Source organism: Aplidium turbinatum, chromosome 1 (genome assembly GCF_918807975.1).
Source record: "Aplidium turbinatum chromosome 1, kaAplTurb1.1, whole genome shotgun sequence".
NCBI classification, from domain to species: Eukaryota; Metazoa; Chordata; class Ascidiacea; order Aplousobranchia; family Polyclinidae; genus Aplidium; species Aplidium turbinatum.
In genome coordinates this window covers 34,422,127-34,440,372 of record NC_137472.1, presented here as the reverse complement: position 1 = coordinate 34,440,372, position 18,246 = coordinate 34,422,127, and the positions used below count along the sequence as shown (strand labels likewise).

The 18,246-nt window shown below is 39.7% G+C and overlaps 1 protein-coding gene across 1 annotated transcript; it reads left to right on the top strand.

Annotated features, from left to right (window-relative positions):
* Window positions 1–3,279: 3,279 nt before the first annotated feature.
* Window positions 3,280–15,075, top strand: LOC145765153 (galactose-3-O-sulfotransferase 2-like). Its single transcript, XM_082576932.1, has 7 exons — window positions 3,280–3,333; window positions 7,044–7,181; window positions 7,703–7,884; window positions 11,851–12,057; window positions 12,616–12,763; window positions 13,444–13,569; window positions 14,680–15,075. Exons 1-7 carry the CDS (start codon window positions 3,280–3,282, stop codon window positions 15,004–15,006), a joined length of 1,182 nt encoding a protein of 393 aa, XP_082433058.1. The 3' UTR covers window positions 15,007–15,075.
* The last annotated feature ends 3,171 nt before the right edge of the window (window positions 15,076–18,246 follow it).

The window sequence follows — 18,246 nt, the reverse complement described above, 5'->3', positions numbered from 1 at the left end:
ATACGACGATGTAATTTAAAAATTTATTGCACAAACAAGAAGAATCGAATTATGCTATAGATGAATTTTTCTTCTGTAGTCGAGGTGTTAAACATTTTCGTTTTTACTAAGTAGTAGGCTACGGCGGATAAACGTACAGCCGACCAACATAGCAATCGACTTTCTTTTCTTGTTTATTATCGAGTTGCTTTGCTATTGTTTTTTGTTTTAACTTTCACCTGTTTGTTTTTAATTCGCTTGTACATTTCTCAAGGTGTTGCGACCGTGCCTAACCCTTGCATGAAGTAAATCATTTCCATCTCGAGCACGCTTTAACTTTCGCGTTTTTTCAGACTCCTGCTGTGTTATGGCAAGTAATATTGTTCGTTTTGATGGTCGGAAATAAAAAGTGAACTGAAGTATGTGACTTTAGAAATGCAACGTTTGCGTTTACGCTGACGTTCGAAAAAACATACGCCGTATGCGTCAACGCAACTTGTAAAAAAAGTTGGCGGCGTCAACGTCAGCGCATACACTAGCGTAAACTAATTTTGTTTGCTAGGTGCCAAACACTCACACGGTATAAACCACTCGAAACAAACAAGTTTTATTTTGAATTTCCACGAAAAAACACAAGTATCTAAAAGTGTTCATTTGACATTTTGCTGTGTTTTGGTTCCAATTTATCTTTGCCCAGTGAAAACATTCTTTCAACTGCAGTGCTGGAAGGTATTGGCGTGTTGTAGAGAAAAAAATACATTAAAAAGTATGCGTTGACGCATGGACTTCTAAATAGTAGAACCTGGACTGGACACGCAGTGGACAACACTAGGCCAAACAGTTGGTACAACAGTGGGCCAACAGCCAAATAACTAACCCTGTTGGCCAACTGTTGTACCAACTGTTTGGCCTCATGTTGTCCACTGCGTGTCCAGTCCAGGTTCTACTATTTAAAAGTCCATGGTTGACGCTATGCGCTAAAAAACGCGAAAACTTTACGGCGTAGCCTCAAGCGCAAACTATCAAAAAAATGTGGCCGCAAGCGTTAGCGCAAACAAAAAGTCTACGCCGCAAGTATGCGGCGTAGAATTTGCGGCGTATACGTACATCTCTGGTAATACATCATGTTAAAGTTTAACTGCACGATGACTTTGACCGCACTTTATCTGAAAGAGCATGTTTCAATCTATAAATACCAACCTAGCCTTTACTTTGGCTATATTCAATAAAAATTATCAAAACTACCAGAGGACGCGATGGAAAGTTGTCAAATGAGTGAGTTTACTTGAGCTTGTTTACTGTTCAACAGCCTTTCAAGAGCTGGTTGCGTAATTGTTCCATTCATTATTATTAAACGAAGCTGTTATATCTCCCAGGCAATTCAGGCTGGTCGCTTATAGGCATGTGCTGGAGTGGCTGTTGGATGGAGAAGTTCTGGGCAAGTCGAACAGAGTCGTGCTGCCATCCTGCATTGTCTCTTTCATCCCCAGAAAGTACCCCAACGACGATGGAGATTATGCTGGGTTCCGAAGACCAGTGCTACCATTTTAGTCTTTTTAAAATCAAATCTGGTTTATTTGCAACCGTTTGGTTTATTTTTTTTCGATTTGATGTGTTTTTTTGGTTTGGTTTGTTTTCAATTTGTGTGTCGTAATGCGATTTGTCATCAGTAAATCAGCATTGTATGTAGGTTTATTGTTTTAGTTTATTTCTGCTTCAATTTGGCTTATTTTGGTCTTTTTGTTTAGCTTCATGTGTCGCAATGCGATTTTTCATCAGTATTATATGTTGGTTTATTTTGTAGTTCACTTCTGCTTCAATTTGGTTTATTCTGGTCTTTTTTTTAGCTTCATCTAGATTATTTTTAAAAAACCGAGATGTCAACACTGCCGAAGACAGTCCCAATGACTGTTAAAGCGTTATCGCATGATAGTCGACTGTACTATGTCCTACAATACAATACAAAATGTTTTCGATAAAACCGAGTTTGGCTGTTGTAATCTACGAAACTAGCCTTCGACGATGGGCTTCGCAAATCACTCCTGGCACACAGGCATGAACAATTAAATTTGTAGGCCTATAATGCTGGCTGAAAGATGCGTCTTCATTATGGATGCGTTATAAATTTGCGCATTCACTAGCAACCAAGCCTACCTCGGCTAGTTTGGTCTCCACTAAGTTCGACTCCAACTGATCTCATATCACTAAGTGGCGTTAACGAGTGTGCCACTTCCAGGCAGCGTGAGAAAAAAGCGCTAGAAAGCGTGGTTTCTCGGCTGTGGGCCTCAATTGTGAGAAAGTGAGTTTTTCAACAGGTACCGGATGTCTTGGCAATGGATTCTAGCCAATGTTAATTCGATCGTGCAGTTGCACTTTAAACCCGCTGAAGTTACTTTGTTTCATTTCTCTATGGTTCAACAAAGCAAACTCTCTACCAAAGCTTTATAGTTCCATAAAACCCCCTGCATAAAATGTGCCAATTTCTTGTAGAATTTATAAATCAGCATGTTACATTCGTATACAACATGTTTAGAAAACAAATAGCTTAAAAGCCGTCGTTAAAACGTCGTCAAGCAATATAATCGCGTTTAAAATATAAGCATAAAAACCCAAACTGTCAAAAAAGAGGACATTTGAGCATTTTTTAGTGCCCTCGGAGGACAATTCATTTTTCTTGAAAAAAGAGGACAAATCCTCTTAAAAGAGGACGTAGGCTATGGTAGCCCTATTGTAGAGGCTCTTGACGCATGGCCGGTTACCGAGATTGGCAGAGTAAAGTTTTTTTTTTATTGTTGAAGTGTTGTTGCCGGGGAATTATTCCATTCACTAGGTTCCGCTGAATGGAGAGCAGTCCTTTTTCGCATTGAATTAACGTCAACAGATGTTGACTCAATTTAAAAGTAAAACAATTTCCGGTCAGGAATGCATGGTGATTGGTGATACAGTATTACGTGTCGTAACTTATAAATTTATTGGTCAGTAAAGAAGTTAATTGTTTATTCGTTCTTGTAGACTATTGCTGTAGTTTTATAGCCTTGGGGCTACTTTAACTTTTTAGAAAAGTTTACTCGCATTATCTGTTGTAACCAATCGTCTGCTACACATGCTGGAATGCATTGTTTGCTATCTCCGAGCTAGAAAAAAAGTTGTTATGAAATGAGAAGTAAAGTTAAAATACTTGCCTGCTTGACAGTCGGCGTAAGCATAGTTTTATTGTCCATGTGGCATTCAAGGCAAAGCTACACTTTTGTTATAAGCTTGTCAGGTGAAAATAACCCAACTACTGGTACCTCAAAGAATATGGAAGAAGTTATCAAAGAAGATCAAACCAAAAGGCTTCCTTTTATCAATGAAGTAAGCTCTCATGAAAGTATGATATTATCTTGAAGCCACAATACAATGAGTGTAGTAGGCCTAGTGTAGGCCTACCTTGCTTTCGTGCGAATTTATAGGTACGGTAGCCTACCAGTAGATTGAGTAATTGTGGAAATTTTTATTTTTAGAGCCTAATCCTTATACTTGTGTGACATATATTCCAGGTGTTCAAGGTGTTCAATAAATACTCGTTAAAATCAAGGCAACCTTTTTATTTTGACTATTCAGACTTTTTGTGATGATTCAAACAATTTTTTACGATCATTGTGCTTGCTTTTATAAAGACTATCAAAGATTTTTTGCGTTATCGGTTGGCAACCCATACGACTCGATCAGATTCTTGCAATAAAAAAAACACGAACATCTACAAAAGTTAACAATTAACATCATCTTTCTGTTCAATATTATTATTTACCGCAACCAGTGGCTTTGCCAGGGAACTCCAGAGAGTACTTGTTTCTGACCCGGCTTGGGATAATTTTTGGAGCCCGTAACCATTTCAAGGGGACCGGGAACATAAAAACTGCACCTCATATTCGTTGGAAATGGTGCGTTTTTCTTAGAAGTATCTGGATTTGGGGCCTGAGAGTTTCATTAGTAGGCTACCCGGCCAAAGTTATTCTCTCAATTACCCTTGCCACAGCTATTTAAATCTCTTCTAAATAAATAAATCGAGAAGTTAAATGGCATATTAAAAAAGCAAACTATCCCATTGATCAGAGAGTAACAGAAAAATTTTGCACCAACCTAGAACATTCAAATTTTTAAACTACCGTAGTCTAGGTCAGGGCTTCCCAAACTGGGGGTCGCGACCCCTTGCGGGGTCGCAGAGAGTGTGTCAATTTTACTCAAAGTATTGCATATTAACACTTCTGTGCAAGTTATGAACTGTAACCAAACATGTTGAGAATAACGCACTCAGTACGCGTATTTTCGCAAATTGGTGTGGTGAAACGGAATCGGAATTCAAAACCCTTTTATTGCAATGTGAAGTATATGGCTTTCAAAAGTTGGAGCTAAAAAGATTATTAGTGTTGAAAATTGAAGTCGTGATTTTTCTAACGAACGAAAAATGCAGTCTTTGCCATCATTTTCGCAATGACATCTGGTTCTTGAAATTAAGCTATTTATCAGATTTTCTTAAAAAACTGAACGAACTTAATTTGTCCTTCCATAGAGAAAACATCTATGTTTTTACATTTGTTTTACATTGAAATCTAAAATTAAAGCGTTCATCAACATGTAACATGTACCACATAAAACGTCTGGAAACAAGAAAATGAAAATGATTCATTTGAAATGATCTCATTTACTGAAAAGTTTTTGGTTAACAAAGATGTGAAATCAAATGTTACTAAGCCTTTGGTTATTAAACGTTTGTTAAATCTGTTGACAGTTTCAGAAGTATTTTCTTCCAGAATTGGACAATACCAAATTATATTGAATCCAAAACCTATTTGCAACGCAAAAACAAAGTAGCTAACCTACCGAGCACTTCCCTCAGAAAGAAATCACTGATCTATCTTCTGACTTGAAGTTTAAATTTTGTGGAAATTTATAAATTTTAATGCAAAAAACCTTCACACTTTTTGGCTTAACGTTAGAGCGAAATATTTACCATGACCTGATTCAGCAGTAGGCCTAACCGCACTCTTGTCATTTGTTTTGACGTATTTGTCTTGAAAATTTCCAGCAAAGTCATCATCATCATCCGTTCAGTCGTTTACGACTTTCGGTCACTCTATACGTTATCTTTCTCCACATCTCTCGATCCCACGCAGCCTCCTTCAATTCATGCACTCCCATGCCACTGTCATTTACAATCGTGTCAAGCCATCTTGTTTTCGGGGGCCCCCTTCCTCTTCCTCCGCTCACCAAACCAAGCATGATGTCTTTTTCCATTGATTTGCTTCTCATTATGTGGCCAAAATATGAAAGTTTCTGCCTGACGATTCTAGCTTCTAGGGATATGTCCGGTTTAATTTGTTCAAGAATTTTCTCATTTGTTATTTTGGCTGTCCAAGGAACACGCAGTAACCTTCTCCAACACCACAATTCAAATGCGTCAATCTTTCTTCTGTCTGTTTTGTTCATTGTCCATGTTTCGCATCCGTAAGTTGCAATTGGGAATATTATAGTTTTGATCAGCTTCTTTTTTGTTTCTAATTTTATATCCTTGCTCTTCCAAATGCTATTCATTCCAACAAATGCATTTCTTCCCAGCGCTATTCTTCTCCTTATCTCTGGTGAGTTATTAGAATCCCAGCTTATTTTTGAGCCTAAAAATATGAATTCATTCACTGTTTCAATTTCTTGATTTTTGATCTTGATGTTTATGTTATCTGCTTTACCAGTTGTTATAATTTTTGTTTTTTTGATGTTGAGTTTCAATCCAGCCCTTTCACTTTCCTTTTTCACTTTGATGATTAAGTCTTCAAGATCTTGTGCGTTCTCGGCCAAAAGGGTAGTGTCATCTGCATATTTCAAGTTGTTTATAATTCTGCCACCGATTTTCACTCCTATATTGGAATTACTCAACCCTGCTCTCCTCATGACCAGCAAAGTAAACTGGGGCAAATGCTGGGTACTTGTTGAGAGGATCGTCTCACCAATGACGCAATTACAAAGATCCGTTAAAGTCTCCCTCAACCCAGCAAACATTGATCTAGAATAGTGGGAACAACTTGCTAGTGATAAGTCAATCTGGAAGAAGAGAACGAGGGAAGGCACGGTATTTTTCGAATAAAAAAAAAAAGGAGGAAACAAAAGGTTCAGAAAAAACAAAACATTAGCAAAAAAAGCTAATACAACCACGTTCCCAACTCTCCATACAATGTGACCTTTGGCCACGTCTTTTCCACTGCAGAGTAGGCCTCCAAAGCCACATCCGACTTTAAATAAAACCAATGCTTGGACACGAGCTAGAGCTTAATTACGACGACAATTTGTGCGAGTCAGTGTTTTTAACGTTGATGAACAGACACCATCAAAACTAAGCAACATTGAAACCGCCTTGGGACCAGCATTAGCCAATTGAGCCACGGCTGCACTTGTTTTGTAGCAAAAAACGGTTGCATCCATCACACTGATATGCAACCGAATAAATGTGTTTGGTTCTTTGTTTTGTTTCCAGTAGGCTGCGTGTAAACTGTAAAGTAACAGTCATTGAGTACCTTTAGCTTGTTTTAAGTTTTAATTTGAAAACCTTTCCATCAATATCACAAAAGTAGGCTATATTTCGCACTATTTATCATTTTAACCGTGAAGAGTCGCGAAAAGTTTTAGGAAATTAAAAAGGGTCGCGAGCAAAAAAGTTTGGGAAGCCCTGGTCTAGGTGATTCGACATTAAATATGGAAATATAAAATATATGAATACGTATCTAGAAATACACGTGGGCTAGTTGGAATGTTCATCTGAAAAATGAGCAAGTATTTGGAGAAATATACAGGTTGTTTTATTGCTATGTTGCTCATAGCAATAAAACGACTCATGCAGTAGCTTTGACAAAGGAATCCAACATTCGAGAGACAGGAGTCGATTCCATGAGGGAAACTTACAGTAGTTACTTGAAGTAAACATTTTTAGATGATAATTACTGGCAGCCAATGATTTCTAATTAATGTTATTAATAATAAATATTAGTCAACTAAGAATCGATTTCAGTCTATTTATCACATTTTTATTTCAGACTTTATCAGGAAAGTTAAAAGGCGAGCCTAATTGTGACTTCCCAAAAAACTTTGCTTATGTCAAAACTCACAAGACTGGGAGTACCACAGTATATAAAGTCATGGTTAAATACTCACAGGAACACAACCTCAAAACGGTAAGTGGACATACAACTTTTGACAAAGTTGTAGGGAAAATAATCCTCAGCCTTTCCCAGCCAACAGATTAGCCTACTCTGAATTTCTTTGACTTTGATAAAGAAAGTGCCGATTTGCTGCCTGGGACCCTTAAAATGTGGATGATATTACAATGATTAAGTTGTTTGAATACACTGTCAGTTTACTTGTTTGGTTGTTTTTGTGGTCTTAGTTTACTGAGATTGGCTGACAAAAAATAGTTTTCATCTGCAATTAATTTGTAATAATAGTAATAATAATAATGGGATTTGGCATACAAAAGAGGCCATGTGGGACAAAGTGATCACTTGACCTTGTCGTTGTGTGATGCAGTAGGTGAGCGTTGCTTGAAACAATATTTGAATATGCTAGAAATTAAATCAAACAGGAGGTCAAAATGTATAACGATTGAATTATGGGCTAAAGAAAGGCGTAATCATGTAGCCTATCACAAATGTAGATGCAGATGTTTTAATGATGTAACGGATGATTTTTCTCGCAGACACTTAAGACGCCTAACCCATTTTTAGGAGGTTATCCCGGTCGTATTAAACCAAATCTAATCTTTGTACATGGAAATCGGAATTCAGTAAAAACTGTTGAAAAAAATCATAGCTTTGTATTATATGATCACTTCCGTTACAACGGAACAGTCATGCAAAGCGTAATGCCCAAAGACACAATGTAAGTTTGTATTTTTTATTTTGTCGTAGGCTACGCTATCTAGTCTTACGCCCGATGATTGGAAATTTAGATTTTGGGACGGAAGCCAATCTTCGTGTTCACGTTCAGTCTTAAGACACGTAGCCTATGCTCTTTTTAGCGGTGACTATATTTTATTGACTAAAGCATATTAGGCTATAAAACCTTTCATCTGCATTTTTCACTGACCAATCAATCAATCAACAATCGATAGACCTTTTCAATCAACTGATGTTAACAATGTTAATATTTGCAATCATCTCACCATTTAATTTATCATCATCAACACCTTTTATCGACAAAGAAAAATTAAAACATGTTTAATGGCCATTTCTAAAACAACGTTTTTTACAAAGAATGGGAAGATAAGTTTTTTAGCAATGCTTACTGTGAGGAGCTAGATCAGTGGTTCCCAACCTTTTGGTTTTCACGGACCCCTTTAGACAAATTATTAATTCTGCGGACCCCTACCTAAATTTTGCCTGAAACTCAATTAACATACTATTGACTATTGTAATAATTAGGCTACTCAACTACTGTACTGTGTCATATTACATTGCCGCTATGACTCCTGCGGCAAATATCAAGTTAAACAGTTGCTCAAATAAAAAAATGAATGAATTGTTCAAGAAATGTTAGCAGTATTTGAATATTAAGGTGACCCAAAGTGCCATGCCGAAACTTTTTCAACGTCAGCAAATTTAATGAGAGGGCTGTTGTTGCTTTTCCTGAACTGAACGACTGAACTGTAGTTAAGTTTATGACAATGCAACACGCATGTCATCTTCAACGTCCAAGCGATTTCGATGTTTAGTTTTTATTCTAACAAGAGCTGAGAATCCTGCCTCGCAAAGGTAAGTGGTTATGAATGGTAACAAAACAATAATCGCTTGCTTTGCCAAGAATGGGTAGGTTTGCAGTTGTGAGCACCATAATTCTTCCACAGTTTTTGAATGAAATTCAATGCGTAATAACTCTTTTGATCTCAAATCATGAGAATGTAAGAGCTACAGTCAAATCTCACTGCTCTGCATCCCCTTCAAGATCCTTGAGAGACTCATTTACGCCCGTGTCAAACCAAAAGATTGGCAGCTCCCCCGTGAACAAGCTGGTTTTCGACACGGACGATCAACCGTAGATCAGGTCACACTTATGACCCAAGACATTGAGGACAGTTTTTCGGATAAGAAGAAGGTTGGCGCTGTGTTTTTTGATCTCATGGCTGCCTATGATACCGTATGGCATAGCGGCCTTACCTGCAAATTACTCCGTCTGCTCCCTGACAGACACATGGTCCATATGATGATGGAACTTGTGCAAAACCGCAGTTTTACCCTCACAACCGGTAGCAGTCGTCGAAGCAGACTACGCCGACTTATAAACGGCGTCCCACAGGGCTCAGTCTTGGCTCCTCTCCTGTTCAACATAATACACCGATGACTTGCTCCCCCCCACCATCTCCAGGAGCTTACGCAGACGACCTGGCACTCCTGCACTCAGCAGGAAACTGGCAGTCAGTGGAGAGGAACCTCAGCCAAGACATGCAAACACTATCAACATACCTCCAGTAATGGAAGCTACAGCTCAGCAAGTCAAAGACAGTGTCGGCGCCTTCCACCTTAACAACCGGGAGGCACAGCGTGAGATAAACATCAACATTGATGGGGAACGCCTGCCCTAATGTGTCGAACCTACATACCTCGGCATAACTCTGGACAGGTCACTCACGTACCGCCGGCACTAGGAGTCACTGCGCAAAAAAACTATCTGCACGCGTCGCACTTTTAAGGCGCTTGGCGGGTTCTGGCTAGGGAGCTGGTGCTAAAACTCTTCGTACAGCTACCCTAGCCCTTGTTCATTCCACCGCTGAGTACTGCGCTCCGGTCTGGTGTCGTAGTTCTCACACCCACCAGATTGATACCGCCATCAACGACGTACTGTGACTGAATGCCTGCGTCCGTAAAGGAGCCACGATTTTTCTCCCTCGCTGCGCTCTGGACCCCGACCATCTCCATGCAACATTTAGGCGACCGCCACCTATAAGGCAGCGGCTGAAATCAAGACGCCCCTTTGTGCCTGCCGCATAACAACTACTTAAGAACGCAGAAGAACTTGGTTTAAGTGCGGCACACTGGACGAACCACATGTGGAACATGGAGTGTCAAAACCACACCTCCACGCTCCGTGACTTCATACCCGACGCCGATCCCCGTCCACCGGGGATGTCCCTCGCAAGGCTTGCGTGGGTCAGGCTTAACCGCCTGCGAACTGGCGTCGGAGGCTTTCGTTCGGACATGCACAAGTGGGGCCTGGCTCCTTCATCAGAATGCGAGTGTGGTGCCACGGAACAGACTGCGGACCATGTCATCCACCACTGCCTAACCCACCTGCCTCCACACGGTGCGCATGGTCTGAGGGTCATGGATGACGAGACTACTGAGTGGTTGATGATTTCCTGCCCTCCAATCTAGCCTGGAAAAATCGCTCATACGCCATCATCATCTTCATGAGAATGTAATCGACGTGCGTTGTGGTAGATGTAGTTTAAGGTCAATGTACACACTGTAGGCAGCAGCATAGATTTATCTTAATACATACCGGTACTGTGGCGGTACAGTTTATTCTCGCGGGCTTGAGCTTGACACATTTCCATTTAAAGAGAGAAATAAAAGTAAAAAGATCGCTTTTCGTTTTTTTTTCTCCAAAATTCATCAAGGTAATCACGGACCCCCAAATGCTTTCTCACGGACCCCCAGGGGTCCGCGAACCCCAGGTTGGGAACCACTGAGCTAGATTGTATTGTGTATCTGTAAGTTGTTGTATTGTGACGTTAACTCTGGGCTTGAAGTGGCCGAGACACAACGTGCTGAGTAGGCCATTGATGCTGAGTGACTTTCTTTGCTCACCGTGCGTTGTTACTGCTCAGACTTCATACCCTAAAGAGAGAAAGAGAAACTTTTGCGACCGTTTTTTGTGAGAATACAGGAAGCAAAAAAAAAGGAAAAAATTGGGCACACAAAAAAAAAAGTGAATAGTTGCGTTGACTGGAGTCTTGGTGGTAGGCTACTTTCGAACCAAGTCCGAACAAAATTTCGAGAATCAGAAAATGCGCTTGTGATAGGCTACAACTCGTATTTGCAGATGTTAACGTTACCTTCATGCAGTGCCGGTCTTTGGGGTGTGCAAACCGTGCGATCGCACAGGGCCCGCAAATTAGGGGGCTCGCAATTTACTCAGAAAATGCAGTAATTTTGTCATTTTCAGTGGAAAAATTCAACAAAGGAATTAACAACAAGAAAACATAGAGACTCAACGAATTCAACCTATTTCGTCCCCTGAACATTTCGTAACCTGAAAAGATCGAGAAAAAAAACACGACATGGCCGAATTCGCTGATCGGAGTTGCCGCAAACATTTCAAAATTTCTCGATCTTTTCAGGGGACGAAAAAAAAAACATTTGTTACACGATTTCAGGGTACGAAATCGGGGTACGAATTTTTCAGGAGACGAAATAGGTTGCATCCAGACTCAACATAGAGACATAGCTTTATTTCCAAAAAATGCCAAAGAAAGCATGATCTTATCCTTTTGCTATGCCACCGGACAGCACCATTTTACAGTAATATTCATACCTAAATTTTTGTTGAACATGCTCTAAGAATGCCCCAAATTCAAAGTAATTTTTCAACATTTTCTGGGGGAGACCCCCCAGACCTCCTGCCGCTGGTTGTCGCCATCGGCGATCACGCCGCCCCTCCCCTTTCAAAGTACCTAGCTACGCTACTGAATTGGATCATTGGCATTGGGGCCCGCAAAGCATATTCCGCACAGGGCCCGAAATACCCTAAGACCGGCACTGCTTCATGATATAGCATGGTCTACAATAGGCCTACCACTGCTGAAACTTTACACAGCTAAAGAAATGTGCTAAAACAAGTTTTCCACAGATATTTTTCAATTCTTCGTAAGCCTTGGAATAACTTTGAATCTGCTTTCTATTATTACTATCACAAGCCAAGATTGAAAACCCTACTCAGAGCGAACTGTTTTCAGTTTCCATATTTTCATATTGCAAAAGGACAAAGTATCAACGTTGTCGAATACCTGGCACTTGCAAGCAAGCAGTTAAACCGATCCGTGCCTTGGTATTTCAGGTGAGAGTGTAATTAAATCATTGCTTCCTGCAGAAACTACAATCGGTGCTGGAAAGTGGTTTATGCGAACCTGCTTTTAGAAAACTAATGAAATTGTCAGTTTGTAGCTATATCAAAAATGGACGAATCATGTCATTAACAAACTGAAAACTTGCATGATTTCTTTTTGGCTTTGTCGAGAAAGTCATAGCAATTACCGGTAGGCCTACTGTATAATACAAAAAAATCTTTGTTCAGTTTTTGTAAAATGATAAAATTACAATTATCTTCAATAGCATTTATTTGAAGCTACAGCATAGCCTATTAACATACTGTATTTGTTTGTAGGCTATACAAGATTATCGTATAATGATCCATTACATCCAGAGGATTCCATAAGGATGATGACTACCAAACCATTTGCAATCACTTGTTATAGTGACATAAAGATAACCGATCAGTAAAAGTTATGAAAAACCTTGTCAGGTTGAATATTCAATAAGCCGGATTCTTCTTTAAATACAAACTTTGTTTTGTTTTGTAACAAAATACAATAGCCTATAATTCACTTTCTTACAGAAGTAAAAATTATCAAGCTCACGACTTGGGTCTTGATCCGTTACTTGAAGATGATGTTAAAATAAAAAAAGAGTTGCAAAAACTTGGTTCAGAATTTAACCTAATGATGATAACCGAATATATGGATGAGTCTATGATTTTGCTGAAGGTAAACTAACGTTCGGCAATAGCATTACTTTTGTAGGCTACTGACAGTAAAATTGTTAAAACTTGAATTCAACAGCTGATTTCAAATGTTGAACCGCCTCCCTGGCAAATTGAAATTTGAGACCCGTGTTTATTTATATTTTATATTCATAAACTCGTCATTTACATGGCGAAAACTGGTCGGTGATGCCAAGTCAGCTATTTTTTTACCTCTTTGGCGCAAATCTCAAGTTAGGCTACAATTAGCTCGTTAGCTCAATGGTTAAGCGGCCGACTCAAGATCACGCATCGGCCGCTGGTGCGAGTCTCGGAGTGTGTGGTCGAGCAACGCATTTCAGGAATGCTCTCCATTCAGCGGCACTATAGTGAATGGAATAATTCTCTGGCAACAACACTTCAACAACAATCGGAAAACTTCACTCTGTCAATCTCGGTAACCGACCTGCGTCAAAAGCCTGTACAAGTATGCGAAACCACCAAGAATATCCTATCAAGGTTCTGTCAGTCCTAGGATAAAGATTCATCGGCTATAGCAGTCCTATAAAAAATGTAATTACGGTAGAAGTGTAGTCTATAAATTCAACTTGTAAGCTTTCACCTGGCCACGGGTTTATTTATTGTGTGCTTTTTCTTGTCGTCAGTTACGTTGAAAGGTAATTTTATTTTTTCTACTTATTTCAGAAATTGTTTTGCATGAGTTGGACAAGCATTGCATCAACTGATGAAGGAAAAAAACACAATTACAAGCCGTACGATATTGAGATGAACCCAAACGCTTCAAAGATTTTCAAGAAAATGTATAAATTAGTAAGTTTATGCAATAGATTGAGTTTCGCTTTAAGCAGCATGATCGCTGCTTGCTTCACAATGCAGATATTAACGACCTGTTTTAGCCTGATGCCTGAGCCATGACGATTATCGTCATTGCACATGACTAAGGAACTGCATGTTCTGAAAGCTAGTGCAATTCGCTATTACCACAGCGAACTAGCAGCCTTAAGCTGGAACACGTCGTTAACATCTAGCATTCACTGTGAAGTTAGTAAATTTAACTGGAGGTTGAACTAACATGCCCATGGCCATGTAAGTGTAACGCTTAAAATTTTCAATTTTCATTTTCAAATTTTCTTAAAGTTTTCAATAAGTTTTCACTACTTTCTCGAACAAAAATTGTAACTCGGCTAGAAAAATGGTTGATTTTACATCGTTTCAACGCAGCAAGGCATTTTATGGCTGCAACAAAGTTTTATTCAAGGATCTGCTAAGTGATGTATACTTGATTTGAATTATTTCGTTAAAATCTTTCAACCCGAATGTTGGACATTTCATTGAATGACGGAGATTTGTGATTTGAAAGTTTGGATATTTGGACCTTCCGGAGAAGTGATTGCAATTTTGAGAGTATTAAGTCTTGTAAAATCTTCTTACAAATCCCTCACAATTTTTAAATTTCATGTCATTTGAATAATTTTACAATAGTTTAACGAATTGCGTTGCTGTTTAGTCTGTAATGACGCAACATCACAGTTCCCAACAGGGTTAAAAATCAACTTTTTTTGGTCGCAAATAGAGTTGTGAATCCAATAAATCCAAATTCCAAAATCTCGAAAAATTTACATCGATAAACAGACTAAAATTCTCAAAAAACTTGCACAAAAGTCTGAAAATCATCCAACTGTGGCATACATCGAATAAATAACCAAATAGTCAACATGTTTCTTCTATTCTTGAACAATTTTGTCATTGACATCGCTTTAAAAATGACATTGTTGATGCCTCCTGCATAAACGTTTCACACTCATCGTTCTGGCCAATGCATTGTGACAGGAATCACTCTGAAATGAGAGAATCAATTGTCTTAAAATTTTGTGAAAAACTGCATAACCAACGTATTCTTACTGCTACCATTTGCTTTAGGACATTGCACTGTACGATTACTTCAATAAAACATTTTGGAAAAAGGTGGATGAATACGGAAGAGAAAAGATGAAAGGTGATGTAGCGCGACTTCGTCGGATGCGGTTTAAAATTTCTCAAGAAGATGCCGTTTCTCGAAACCAAAGAAGTCTTGCAGATTCGCTACATGAAAAAGTTTTTAAGCATATGCAAACCAACTACAATCGCGGAACAATGATTAGAATTTTGCGAAACAAAATTTCTTTTCAACAGCCTATACTTAACCCTATGCAAGTCAATGATATAGCCGAGTACATGGTGGACAACTCGGGCGGTTGTCCAATGTGATTGTTTTCTTTCCTTTATGCAGTTTAATCTGTAAGACTACTTATGCAATACACACCTTTGTTCTTGAAGATTGAATCTTTATCCTCGAACTGAGAAAGCTTCTTGTAGAGCAGGGCTACTCAACTAATTTTAGCAAAGGTCCATTTTGACAAGTTGAATATTTTTGTGGTCCGGTGAATATTTGATTGATTGATTGAATCTTTATCCTCGGACTGGGAAAGCTTCTTGCGGAGCTTAAAGGGCGGGGAAACCCAAATTAACTTTGCGAGTTTTTTGTTTCAGCGTGATGTCGTTGTGTACAACATGCGTTTTAGCAATAAAAAAATCCAAATTTTGTTGCCCTCTTCTCGCTATGGCCGCTTTTGTTTGATACCCGTTTGCGAGGTCTCGTTGCGCATCAAGCTGTGATGCTGTTCGCTGTGACGTCACAAGGTACATATAGTTGTGGCCAAAAGTTTAAGACCATACTTGATTTAAAAAAACAAATCAATAGCTTTTTTTCCCTAAAAGTCTGAACCTTAAAACATTTGACCAGGCTAATAGTCACAGTAGTATTTCAATAAGTAGGCTATAATTAAAGGTTCAGACTTTTAGGGAAAAAAAGCTATTGATTTGTTTTCTTAGTGATTACTTTCTGTATTAGGTTGATCGCCCATTTGAGGAAGTGTCATAGCACCAGATCGCCTTTTCCGGTTAGTTTTTTCCCACTTTTGATCATACTTAATTTATGACGATTTTTGCATTACTTCAAAATACTGCATCAGATATAAGATGATGCATAAAGATGATGCAACTGAAACAATATATGATGCAGTATTTTGAAGTAATGCAAAAATAGTCATAAATCAAGTCTGGTCTTAAACTTTTGGCCACAACTATATGTACCTTGTGACGTCACAGCGAACAGCATCACAGCTTGATGCGCGCGAGACCTCGCAAACGGGTATCAAACAAAAGCGGCCTTAGCGAGACGAGGGCAACAAAATTTGGATTTTTTTTGCTAAAACGCATGTTGTACACAATGACATCACGCTGAAACAAAAAACTCGCAAAAAGTTAATTTGGGTTTCCCCGCCCTTTAATCCCTGGCAGTTTCGCATAGGCTACTTGTAGAGGCTTTGAATCACTGACGCAGGCCGGGTCACCGAGATTGACAGAGTGAAGTTTCCGTGAAGAGTGAAGACAGAGTGAATTGAAGTCTTGTTGCCGGGGAACTATTCCATCCATTAGATGCCGCTGAATAGAGAGCAGTCCTTAACGTGCGTTGCTCAAGCGCACACCCCGAGAGTCGAACCAGCGCCGCTTGATCTTGAAGCTTCGTTCCAGAAGTGACGCGCTAACCAACTGAGCTATCGGGGCGGACATTTCACATGCAACCACGAAAGTTAAACAACCAGTACGAGCACCGAAACACTTTTCCGGTAGTGTGTAACACGAGCTTGAACTTTTGTCTGACACAAACAAAGAAATAAAAAAGGAAAAAATGTATTGTGTTTCTTTGTAGTGTAGCTGTGTGGATCGCACATCAGAGAAGACAGCAAAGCGTTGGAGGGTCTGGGGGCGAAGCCCTCAGCTCCTTGGATAATCACAAAAAAAATCTTTTCCCTAATGGAAATCTGTTTTAAGAGGCCCTAAAATGTGGCAATAAAGTTATTCTTCCGGAAGCCCGAGGTCCACCTTCAACACTCAGAAGGTCCGGATTCGGACCGCCAGTTGAGTAGCCCTGTTGTAGAGCTTAATCCCAGCAATTTTGCATACTTTTAGGGGCTTCAAACCACTGACGCAGGCCTTGTCACCGAGATTGACAGAGTGAAGTTTCCGATTGTTGAAGTCTTATTGCCGGGGAACTATTCCATCCATTAGATGCCGCTGAATGGAGAGCAGTCCTTTACGTGCGTTGCTCAAGTGTACAACCAAACGAAATTGCAACTAATATCAAAGATAGCCTCCATAAGCCTTAATTTGTTCACTAACATTGGTGTGCGAGTGGAAGACAATGTAGGTTAGCTCAAATCTTGGTGTGTGCAGCGCTTTTCAACAACAGCTACCAACGGCACCTAACGAAGATAGTTTGGTTTGCGACAGCAGGAAGCTTCAAAATTTTTTTTGTAGCAGCGGTTTTCAACATTCTCTGATACTTTTTGTCATCGTGGAACCCCTGATTTACTTTTGCGTTTGTCATGAAACCCTCACTATAAAAAAAATTAGACTATGTTTTGTGATCATTAGTTTGCATAATGTAAATCCATGCGTCTTGAGCGGGAATCTAACGTTTAACTTGATGGGAATTTCGGATTTCCTTGACTTGAATAAGAATACATGGATATTGGGGTGTCCCATTTATAAGTGGGACACCCTTGGATATGCATCACTAATGATTTCAAACAAGGGTGAAATTTGATTATGGCGTCTTCCATTTTTCTTCAATCGGGTCCTTATGACCTTAATGACTTGACAAATTCCTGCATTCCCTTAAGGGAACGTTCAAATATTACGTAACGCCTTCGAGGGGGAGGGGGTGGGGGTTTATGCAAAGCGTTACGTTAGCGTCACATCGGGGGGGAAGGGGATTCATGCAAAACGTTACGCATTCGAGTACGGAATGGAAGTTTTTTGTGCTGAATTCGTAGTGAAAAAGCGTTACATGGGGGAGGGGGGGATTGAAAAAAGCGCTACGTTGGCGTTACATGGGGGGGGGGGTCAAAAATTCGGAAAAAAAGCGTTACGTAATATTTGAACGTTCCCTAATTCAAACATAAGGTGCCGTAACCTATGTTTAGATACTAGCCTACATGACCCTCTTAGGCAGGTCAAAAGCGTCATCTCGGGAAATGAGTAAACAAATGACGCATATGGCATTTGATGTTGCCACTACACGAAAAGGCTAAAAAATATTTTTTGTAAACACTTCGTTCACTCGATGTTCGCTATTACTGTATGCTGTGGTGTTACTGAAGTGTCAATTTTTTTTTGCAACAAAGTTTTCACAGCACGCAAACTCCGCCCCGATAGTTCAGTTCGTTAACGCGTAACTTCTGGAATGAAGAAGCTTCAAGATCAGGCGGCGCTGGTTCGACTCTCGGGATGCGCACTTGAGCAACGCAAGTTAAGGACTGCTTTTCATTCAGCGGCATCTGATGGATGGAACAATTCCTCGGCAATAAGACTTCAACAATCGGAAACTTCACTCTGTCAATCTCGGTGACCGGGCCTGCGTCAGTGATTCAAAGCCTCTACAAG

What these genes read in the sequence shown, in the direction of transcription:
- LOC145765153 (XM_082576932.1), top strand. Translation starts at nt 3,280, where the DNA reads ATGGAAGAAGTTATCAAAGAAGATCAAACCAAAAGGCTTCCTTTTATC. An exon ending in AGGAACACAACCTCAAAACG is followed by an intron (nt 7,182 to 7,702) that starts GTAAGTGGACAT and finishes TTTTTCTCGCAG; the next exon opens with ACACTTAAGACGCCTAACCC. An exon ending in AGTCTATGATTTTGCTGAAG is followed by an intron (nt 12,764 to 13,443) that starts GTAAACTAACGT and finishes TACTTATTTCAG; the next exon opens with AAATTGTTTTGCATGAGTTG.